General features: G+C 33.1%; 1 protein-coding gene across 1 annotated transcript in view; it reads right to left on the bottom strand.

Annotated features, from left to right (window-relative positions):
• LOC114330332 (protein unc-13 homolog 4B) overlaps positions 1–9688 on the bottom strand; it is a 136197-nt gene extending 126509 nt beyond the window's left edge. Inside the window, exon 1 of the mRNA XM_028279657.2 lies at positions 9435–9688. Within this exon, the coding sequence (XP_028135458.2) occupies positions 9435–9673 (239 nt within the window). The 5' untranslated portion in view covers positions 9674–9688. The remainder of the gene's footprint in view (positions 1–9434) is intronic.
• Between the last annotated feature and the right edge of the window lie 380 nt (positions 9689–10068).

Raw genomic sequence — 10068 nt, forward strand, 5'->3', positions numbered from 1 at the left:
GATGGCTCGGAAATAAATTCGTCATAATTTTTGTCTTTTGGTAATAATTATTATTTAGACCTACTTTACGTGCTGCATCACTGAGTTCATTCAACATATTATTGGCAGTTTTTAGGTCATCTGAAATCAGAACAATATCATCTGCAAATCGTAGATGACTAAGCAGGAACAACATATAAAGGCATGCACAACATTCATCTACGAATGAACAACATATAAAGGAAGAAAAAGAATAAGAAGAGGATCAGGATTGCCCAAAAGGTGTTTTACTACCACGTTAAAGGTCCGGGTTCAATTCGAGCCTGAATAAAATCACTAACTTAATAAAATCAGATGCTATTTTACAGGTCATGTTCTAAAAGCTATGTGTCCTGCTCTTCTCCATTTTAGTCTGACGTCAGTCACCTTGGTTTTTCTCTTCAGGACAAGAGAAGCAGAAGCAGAAGAGAAGAAAAATAAGACAAACAGTTTTTAAACAGGTTCACATTTATGCTAATAAGGGTTTTGCTTACAACATTACAAAAATAAAGCAAGTAACCAAAAAAGTCACTAAAAGGCAGAAAACAATGTAAAAATTCAACTTTAATAACAATATTTTTTGTATATTGTCTGATTGTTATTATAAATTACCAAAACTTGTAGTCCGAACCTGCTCACGAAACTGTTTAAATAGACAAAGGTAATTAATAATTTTTGGTATTTGTTCGCAAATTATGCATATTTATATATTACTTACGCTATTCAATGAAAAACTATTCCTTACTTGAAGATTTGTTTGTTTAAATTTTGGGATTACCCCAATAATACTTTAAAATCCTTAAAGAAGTAAAAATCTCAGTGTTTTACATTAGTTGCATAATATTGCGGTTATTTGCCTAGCAAATTATAACCATTGCCAAGAGATATTTGGATTCCTCTCTAGGATTTGTCGGGAATTCCTAGGGTCATGTACTTTACACTAGAATTTTGAGTAATCGTCACTTTCGGGACTACAGATGATGCAGAAACACTTAAGGGGGTAGGCGCAAAATCTTGGCCCAATGCTATTTAAATGCATTCATTTTTGAAGATATTCTTCTTTAGCGGCGAATCGATTGAGGGTAAAATTGTACATGAACCACGCGCCTGCGCACACTGACAGTATGTAGTTCATTGCTAATCTTTCAAGATAGGTATGTATGTACCTGTAACTGTGCAAATAAGTCATTAAAAGAATATATTAGTGGTTTTAGGAAATGTATTATTTATTATAATTCTTGTGTTTCCCTGTAGTAAAATAATAAAATATGTAGGCATAACATTTTTACAGTTTGTCGCCGTGTTGTGTAATTATATCCGAAACTTACGTGTCAATTCAAGTGGTCGATGGCGTAGTTGGCAGAGCGGTGGGACAGAGAACGGAAGCACACGGAAGGTCGCGGGTTCTAATCCTGGACGATTCAATACTTTTTTTTATTTTTCGTTATTTTAATAAAAATTTTTTGAAAGTGGTGGATAAGAAAGTTAGTTTAATTTTTAAATAAAATACAAATAACCTGTTAAGTATATTTACTTCGTTTAAATTACCTATATAATAGAAGAATATCTTCTTACGTGCGTACAAAGTACACACACATTCTTTTTTTTTTAATCCTGAGGAAACTAATAAGTATTTTTGAAAAATTTAAAGGCACAATGGAAGACTAGATTATTACCGAGAGCCGAAAGTCCCTTAAAACTGCTCTATTTATTTTAAAAAGTTACAGGGGTGAAAAAAAAAGAGAAAATTTAGTGTGATTTTTAATTTCAAATATTTTTTATTCTAACGGATTTTCGGTCCTCGATAATAATGTAATATTTAATTCTGCGTTTAATTTTTTCAAAAATATTTATAGGGCAGTCAATGAGGGTATTTGGCTCCGATTTCCATCCTATTACATCGATTTACTTGATATTTTCCCAGTAAGTAGGAAATAGCTCAAGAAATAAAGTCTACCCTATGCCGATGTGCGCTTTTATCTTGGGGGTGGTTCCCACCCCTTCTCGGGGATGAAAAATGTTTTGGTTAAAATAGCCACGGAAGAGGCTAGAGAACCTACTTATAAGCAAAAACTGTTCTATAATTATTTTTTGAAAACTCAACACTTTTTGAGTTATTCGTGGTTGAAAATTGGCCATTTTCATTGAAAAATGACACCTTTTCGGGCGGATTTTTGCGAGTACCTTAAAAACTATGCATCTAACAAAACTATATAAAATATTTCTGTATGCTATAAAAAACAAAGAGATTCGTTCCTTCATAAATCTTCTAGTTAAAATACAAAGAGGGATATGGTAGGTAAGAAGAGTTTGTTTTTTTGCTGCATGCTCAAATCGATGTATTCAACTTAAAATGACAGAGAAACTGTCGATTTTAGATGTATAATGATACTAATAGCTTTTGTAGTGCTTGAAAATACCTTTAAAATGAGCAATACTAAATGTCGATTACATTCAAACTCAGCGAGATATTCTGCAAAAAAGTTGATGACTAATGTTTTTTAAGAAGAAATGAGAAGTATATTTAACCCCTCATCCATCAGAATTTAAATACATCGTTTTCCTTCTACAACACTGTTTATTATAGTGTTATTTCTATGTTCAAAAAGTTGGACTGGATTAAAATGAATGGTTTTTGAAAAAAATAAGATCAAATTATAGAGCGCCTTTTTAAATTTTCTTAAAAATCTTTCTTTTCCTTCATGTAACTCGAAAAAGATAAGAGATACGAAAAAAAGGAACCTTACAAAAATATAGGGCTTTTTCAGATAAAAATTTAATTTTTATTTTTCATTACTATATCTCTTATCATTTTCAAGTTACATGGAGAAAAAGGAAGATTTTTAAGAAATTTTAAAAATGCTCTCTATAATTTGATCTTTTTTTTTCAAAAACCATTCATTTTAAACCAGTCCAACTTTTTGAACATAGAAATAACACTATAATAAAAGGTATTGTAGAAGGAAAACGATGCATTTACATTTTGGTGGATGGGCGTTAAAATTACTTCTCATTTTTTCTTAAGATACATTAGTTATCAATTTTGTGTGCAGCATATCTCCCTTAGTTTTAATGCAATGGACCTTTAATATAGCTTATTTTAAAGGTCTGTTCAAGCACTACAAAAGGTATTAGTAGCATTATACATCTAAAATCGACCGTTTCTCTGTTATTTTAAGTGAATACACCAATTTGAGAATGTACCAAAAAACAAACTATTTTCACCTACCATATCTCTTTTTGTATTATAACTAGAAGATTGATGTAGGCAAGTGTCTCTTTGTTTTTTATAACCTATAAAAATGTTAAATATAGTTTTTTTAGTTAGATGCTTAGTTTTTAAAATATTCGCAAAAACCGTTCGAAAAGGTATTGTTTCCATGAAAATGGCCAATTTTCAATCAATGATATCTCAAAAAGTATTGAGTTTTTAAAAAATAATTATAGAACAGTTTTTGCTTAGATTTAGGATCTCTAGCAAATTCCGTGGTAATTTTAACCAAAAAATTTTCCACCCCTGAGAAGGGGTGGGTACCACCCCCAAGATAAAAGCACACATCGGCATAGGGTAGACTTTGAATTAGGAGATAAGTAGAGGCTAGGCCCAAAATTTCATTAAAATCCATGCAGTAGGATAGAATTCGGAGGTAATATCCTATTCTTGCTCCCATTGACTGGCGTATTATTAGTTTTCTCCGGGTTAAAAAAATGAATGCATTTAAAAGGCAGTGGCACGAAATTTAGCGCCTAGGCTAATAAAAAAAGGAACCTAACAAAAACAAAACACAACAAACAAACAATTAAATTACTCTCTAAAGTAAAATATAACGACAGAATTCAATTTAAGAACAATAGACAATAAAATAAATTGGCCCATTTAAATGGTATTGAATCTCACCTTGTTCTGTTAGATTTAATTTGATACCATTTTTTGACTAAAATTTTTTTCAAACTGGTACTTATAGATGTAAACAAGCTACACATGTCTTTTACACCTTACTGGTTATTAAAATTTTCTTCAAAAACGTTCAACTTGAACCTAATGACATGATTGGATACGAAAGACTAAGTTTTCACTCTAATGGCATATAACATATCCCACCAGAATGAAAACAATGGGAACCTTCTCTGGTTACACCTCCGAGGCTTCTACAATTTGCAAGCCATACGAATGCTGAGACTAAGGAAGATGAGGGAATTCTACAATTTACAATTCACGTCACATCTGCTCAGCGCGGTAAAGTTCCAACGAGACTGGTTCCCTTCATACTCCACACAGAGTAAATGTAAATCAAAAATGAATAACCATTTTCAATTGTAGAATTCCCTCATCTTCCTTAGTCTCAGCATCCGTATGGCTTGCAAATTGTAGAAGCCTCGGAGGTGTAACCAGAGAAGGTTCCCATTGTTTTCATTCTGGTGGGATATGTTATATGCCATTAGAGTGAAAACTTAGTCTTTTGCTAGCAGTTGCCGCTAGGGCATCTATGCCATTTCGTTCGTTGCAATTCGGGACTGCACGCTGGGGTTTGTTTTGGTTGGATCAGGGAGAGCAGCATATGTGCCTCCTGATGAGAGACTAATAAGTTTCGAAACCGGTAGAGGTGCTTGCAGCACTCTCTGATTGGACTGGAATATGGTTCGGCTGTATTTTCGTTTTGCAACGAAATTGAAAATGGTTATTCATTTTTGATTTACATTTACTCTGTGTGGAGTATGAAGGGAACCAGTCTCATTGGAACTTTACCGCGCTGAGCAGATGTGACGTGAATTGTAAATTGTAGAATTCCCTCATCTTCCTTAGTCTCAGCATCCGTATGGCTTGCAAATTGTAGAAGCCTCGGAGGTGTAACCAGAGAAGGTTCCCATTGTTTTCATTCTGGTGGGATATGTTATATGCCATTAGAGTGAAAACTTAGTCTTTTGCTAGCAGTTGCCGCTAGGGCATCTATGCCATTTCGTTCGTTGCAATTCGGGACTGCACGCTGGGGTTTGTTTTGGTTGGATCAGGGAGAGCAGCATATGTGCCTCCTGATGAGAGACTAATAAGTTTCGAAACCGGTAGAGGTGCTTGCAGCACTCTCTGATTGGACTGGAATATGGTTCGGCTGTATTTTCGTTTTGCAACGAAATTGAAAATGGTTATTCATATTTTATGATTGGATACGTTTTCAAATTTCAAGAATGTTTACTATTAATTTGCGTCGTTTTTGAGATCGCACTGACAATTTTGACAAAATATTAATACGGACAATCCCGTCTATTAGAATACCGGTTATAGGAATATCTCGGTTTAAGGAATAGAAATTTGAGGACCTGAAACGTTTCTAATATGATCTCAATGATCGGTTATTAGAACATCCCGGTTATAGGAATACTTTGGCTTGGAACGAAGGCTATTTCAATAAGAGGGTTCGATTGTATAATCTAACCCAGTTTAATTTTAAATGTCCTTTGACTTAAGTAGAAGGAAAAATAATTGATGTTAGACTTAAGATATTAGTAAATGAATCACATTCAACTTGATAATGAAAATGTCTAGTCAGTAAAACTAAGTACTTTACAGTAGAATTTTGGTTAACAGTCACTTTCGGGACTAGGGATACGACAGTTAAGGGGGTAGGCGCAAAATCTTGGTCCAATGCTATTTAAATGCACTCATTTTTTTCGAATCCTTAGAAAACTAATAAATATTATTGAAACATATAAACGCAGAATAAAAGATTACATTATTACCGAGGGCAGAAAGTCCCTTAGAATAAAGAAAACTTTTCTTTTGAATGAAATATTTGAAATCACACTTTTTCTCTTTTTTACCCCTGTAACATATTAAAATAAATATTATAGAAGTTTTCAGGGACTTTCCGCCCTTGGTAATAATGTAATCTTTCGTTCTGAGTTTAAATTGTTCAAAAATACTTATTAGTTTTCTAAGGATACGAAAAAAAATGAATGCATTTAAATAGCATTGGACCAAGATGTTGCTCCTATCCCCTTAAGCGAATAGATGAATGAGAGAAAGACCATATCTAAATTATAAATACCAATCAGTTATGATTAATTTTGGTATATACGTCAATTAAATATACAGGGTGTCCAGAAACTCTACCGACAAACGAAGAGAGGAGATTCTTCAGATAATTTTAAGACAATTTAGCTCAATTCACCTAGTACCTAGTCCAAAAAGCTTCATAAGAGAGCTAGAGCTCTTTGAAAATGGCGTCTTGAAATTAGTTTTTCTTAAATACCTCCAGAACGCCTCAATTTAGAAAAACGAAAATCGGTGCGTATATTTATCTTCCAGAGATAAATCGATTCCATCCATTGCGAATTTCTAGCACCGATCACAGGCGTCCGTTTTGGGTAGGGCAACGGTTATTTTATCACATAAATTTTTTGTTAACTTTTAAGCATTTTTGACACTGGATTATTAAATTTTGAGGTACTCTAGTACTAAAAGGTACTCTTGCTTTAAGTCAGTAGAACACACGGTTTTCTAGAAAAATCGATTAGAAAATTTTTCGTTTTTTGAATTTGAAAAAAAAATTGAAAAATTTTTTCAAAAAAAAAAACTGTGTACTTTACCAACTTAAAGCAAGGGTAACTTTTAGTACTAAAATACCTCATAACTTAATAATCTAGAGTCAAAAATGCTTAAAAATTAAAGACAAAAATGTTATGCGATAAAATAAACGTTGACCTACCCAAAACGGACGAATATGACATGTACTAGAAATTCGCAATTAATGAAATCGATTCATCTCTGAAATATAAATAAACGTACCAATTTTCGGATTTCTAAATAGTTTTATTTTTAATTTTTTTTTGAAAATTCAAAACAAGAAAAATTTTCAAATCGATTTTTCTAGAAAACGGTGTATTCTATAGACTTAAAACAAGAGTACCGTTTAGTTGTAGAATACCTTACAATTTAATAATCCAGAGTCAAAAATGCTTAAAAATTAAAGATAAAAAAGTTATGCGATAAAATAACTGTTGCCCTACCCAAAACGGACCTCTATGACCGATATTAGAAATTCACAATGCATATAATCGATTTATCTCTGGAAGATAAATATTTGTACCAATTTTCGTTATTCTAAATAGAAGCGTTCTGGAGTTATTAAAAAAAACTAATTACAAGACGCCATCTTCAAAGAGCTCTAGTTCCCTTAGGAAGCATTTTCGGACTAGGTGAATTGGGTTAAAATATCTTAAAATTATCTGGGGAATCTACTGTCTTTGTTTGTCGGTAGAGTTTCTGGACACCCTGTATTGGCAAAATAATAACCATGTGTGTTAAAAGACCATTGATTAGCATAAAGCGTTCGATACAGTAAAGCACGACAAGCTGATGGAGATATAAACCAATATTGGAAAAAACACCTGTGATCTAAGAATTATTAACAATATTTACTGGGATCAAACACCGTCTATCCGGATAGAGGCAGAAGAATCCGATGATATCAAAATTAAACGTGGGGTCCGGCAGGGATGTATACTATCACCACTGCTATTCAACATATAGGTACTGTGAGGAAATCTTTCAAGAAGCAGTAGATGATGTTGAAGCCGGAATTCGAATTAATGGAGAATGTATCAATAATATAAGATACGCAGTTGACACTGTGATATTCGCTAACAGTTCTGAAGTCCTCCAGGAGTTAATGAATAGAATCACAGAAGTAAGTCTAAATAGAAAAAAAAATACGGAGAAAAAGTGAAGGACGCTCATTGGGAAGATGGTTTAGGTCCATAGCAAGCAGCAAACCAGAACGTAAACCAGAGAATGAAGAAAAAGAAGACCAACAAAAACAAAACACAACAAACAAATAAGTAAATTATCAAAATAATCAATTTAAGAACAATAAACAATAAAAACAATTTTTTTTAACTTATATGGTACTGAATCTCACCTTGTTCCGTTAAATTTCATTTGATAAAATTTCTGGTTCAAATTTGTTCAAACTGGTGTTCCTAGATGTAAAACAGCTACATATATATCTTTAACCCCTTACTAGTTGTCAAAATTTCCTTCAGCAACGTTCAAATGTAACCTAATAATATGATTGGATACATTTTCAAATTCCAAGGTGGTTTACTGTTATGCATTTGCGTCATTTTTGAGATCACACTGACAAATTTTACAAAATATTAATATAATCTAACCCAGATTAATTTTAGTTGTCCTTAGACTTAAGACTTAGGCCATAAAATATTAGTAAATGAATCACATTTTACTTGATATTGAATATGTCTAATCAGTCCAATTTCTAAATCTTCATTTAAACCATACTAAAATAGGACTTTAGTAAAGACTAGTGAACTACAGCTGATTCCAACACAGAGATCAACAGCTAATGAAGAAATAGTGGATAGATTTGAATATGTATGTAGACTTTTAATATTTTCAGTAAACACAAGTTTTTTTCAGTCACAAGTCTGCAGTAACTCTAAATAGCGTAGCGTCAACAAAAAAAAAGTAGACAGTATCGATTTTCTTATATCGGTCTAAAATTCGGCAGTAGATAATAGTAAAATGTGAGTTGAATACGTATATCAAAAATATTTTAAAATATTTTCTAAAAGGTTTCCGGAAGTGAATGGTTTAACTTTGTTTCATTTATATCAGTCACAAAGTCAACTTGATTATGGCGCTAGGTAATAAGTTAGTTGCTATTTATAGATGCTTAAGACTTGTTCTGGGTAGGTACCTCACTGGTTCTGCAATGTTCTGCAATATTCAAGTTATATTAGACATCTAGAAATGCAATATATTTCTTTAAACTATGGTACCAGATTGTCTTGTAAATCCTTTCTCATCAAAACATACCCATTTGGTAATTCCAGACAAAAAATCAAAACATCTATTTTCCAAAGAACGCTTAACGACGTATGAATTTATCCTTGAGCAAGGATTGTATTCTTCTTTTCCTCAGGAAGGAAAGGAAGGTTGTCCTTTTTCTCTGAGGAAAAGAGCAGGTATCACTGATGTCGTTGAACGCATAGCCAAGCTGAAATGAAATTGGACAGACCACGTAGCGAGACTAAAAGATTCAAGATGTGCCAGAAAACTAATTGACTGAAGTCCAATAGAAGATAAACGCAGCAGATAACGACCACCAACACGCTGGATGGACGACATTAAACAATGTCCAAGAAATGGCAACAAGGCGCACAGAACCGTGGAGTGGCGAAAAATGGGAGATATCTATGTCCAACAATGGACGGAAGAGATTGTATGACGGTGATGATGAAGAACGATTGTATTACTATATTGTAACCACTTTTTTATCCGCTACTACGCTTTTATGGTTCATTCAGTAATTTGATACAAAAAACTCTTTCCATAAAAATGGTTTACTAGAATTATGCGAAATTTAACCTAACACAAACTTAGTAACTACTTTACTTACTCTTTCAAATATCCATCTTTTACAGTATTGACAGCTTCTTCAATAACCCCACATCTTTCCAAACAATCGTCAAAGCTCCTTCTGGAATTTTGTCTCTTCAAAACCGGTCGTTTTTGATTTTTCACAACCCGCCTTCTTAAGGCACTGCTTCTCTCGAAATTCGGGCATTCTTTTGGCTCGTTGTTGAGTAATCTAAGAGCCTCGATGCCTCGAGAGAGGCAAAACACCTCTTGATACATCGCTGACCTCAGAAGGTTTTCTATACAGGGTGTACCTTTACCTGAAACAAAATATTCAAGATTTGGAAAATGAAAATGACAGACATTTTATATTTCAATTCGTTCAGAGAAGACCCCCATCCTCTTAACTACGTTTCACCCCCTTTGGAGATCATCGGAGAGGCTCTACTAGTAAGAGAATAAAAGTTAAAAAAATAGTTAAAAATAAGAAAAAAAGCTGGGACAATCTTGGAGATGGAAGAAAGCTGTAAAGAAAATATAAAATTTTGTTAAGGAACACTGAAAAAGTTACTAAGCAACAAAGAAATAAATATACAAATAATAACCAAAAACGGAACAATATTAACTAACGACAAGAATACAATGAAAAGATGGAGGGAACATTTCGAACAACT

Source organism: Diabrotica virgifera, chromosome 7 (assembly GCF_917563875.1).
Source record: "Diabrotica virgifera virgifera chromosome 7, PGI_DIABVI_V3a".
NCBI classification, from domain to species: Eukaryota; Metazoa; Arthropoda; class Insecta; order Coleoptera; family Chrysomelidae; genus Diabrotica; species Diabrotica virgifera.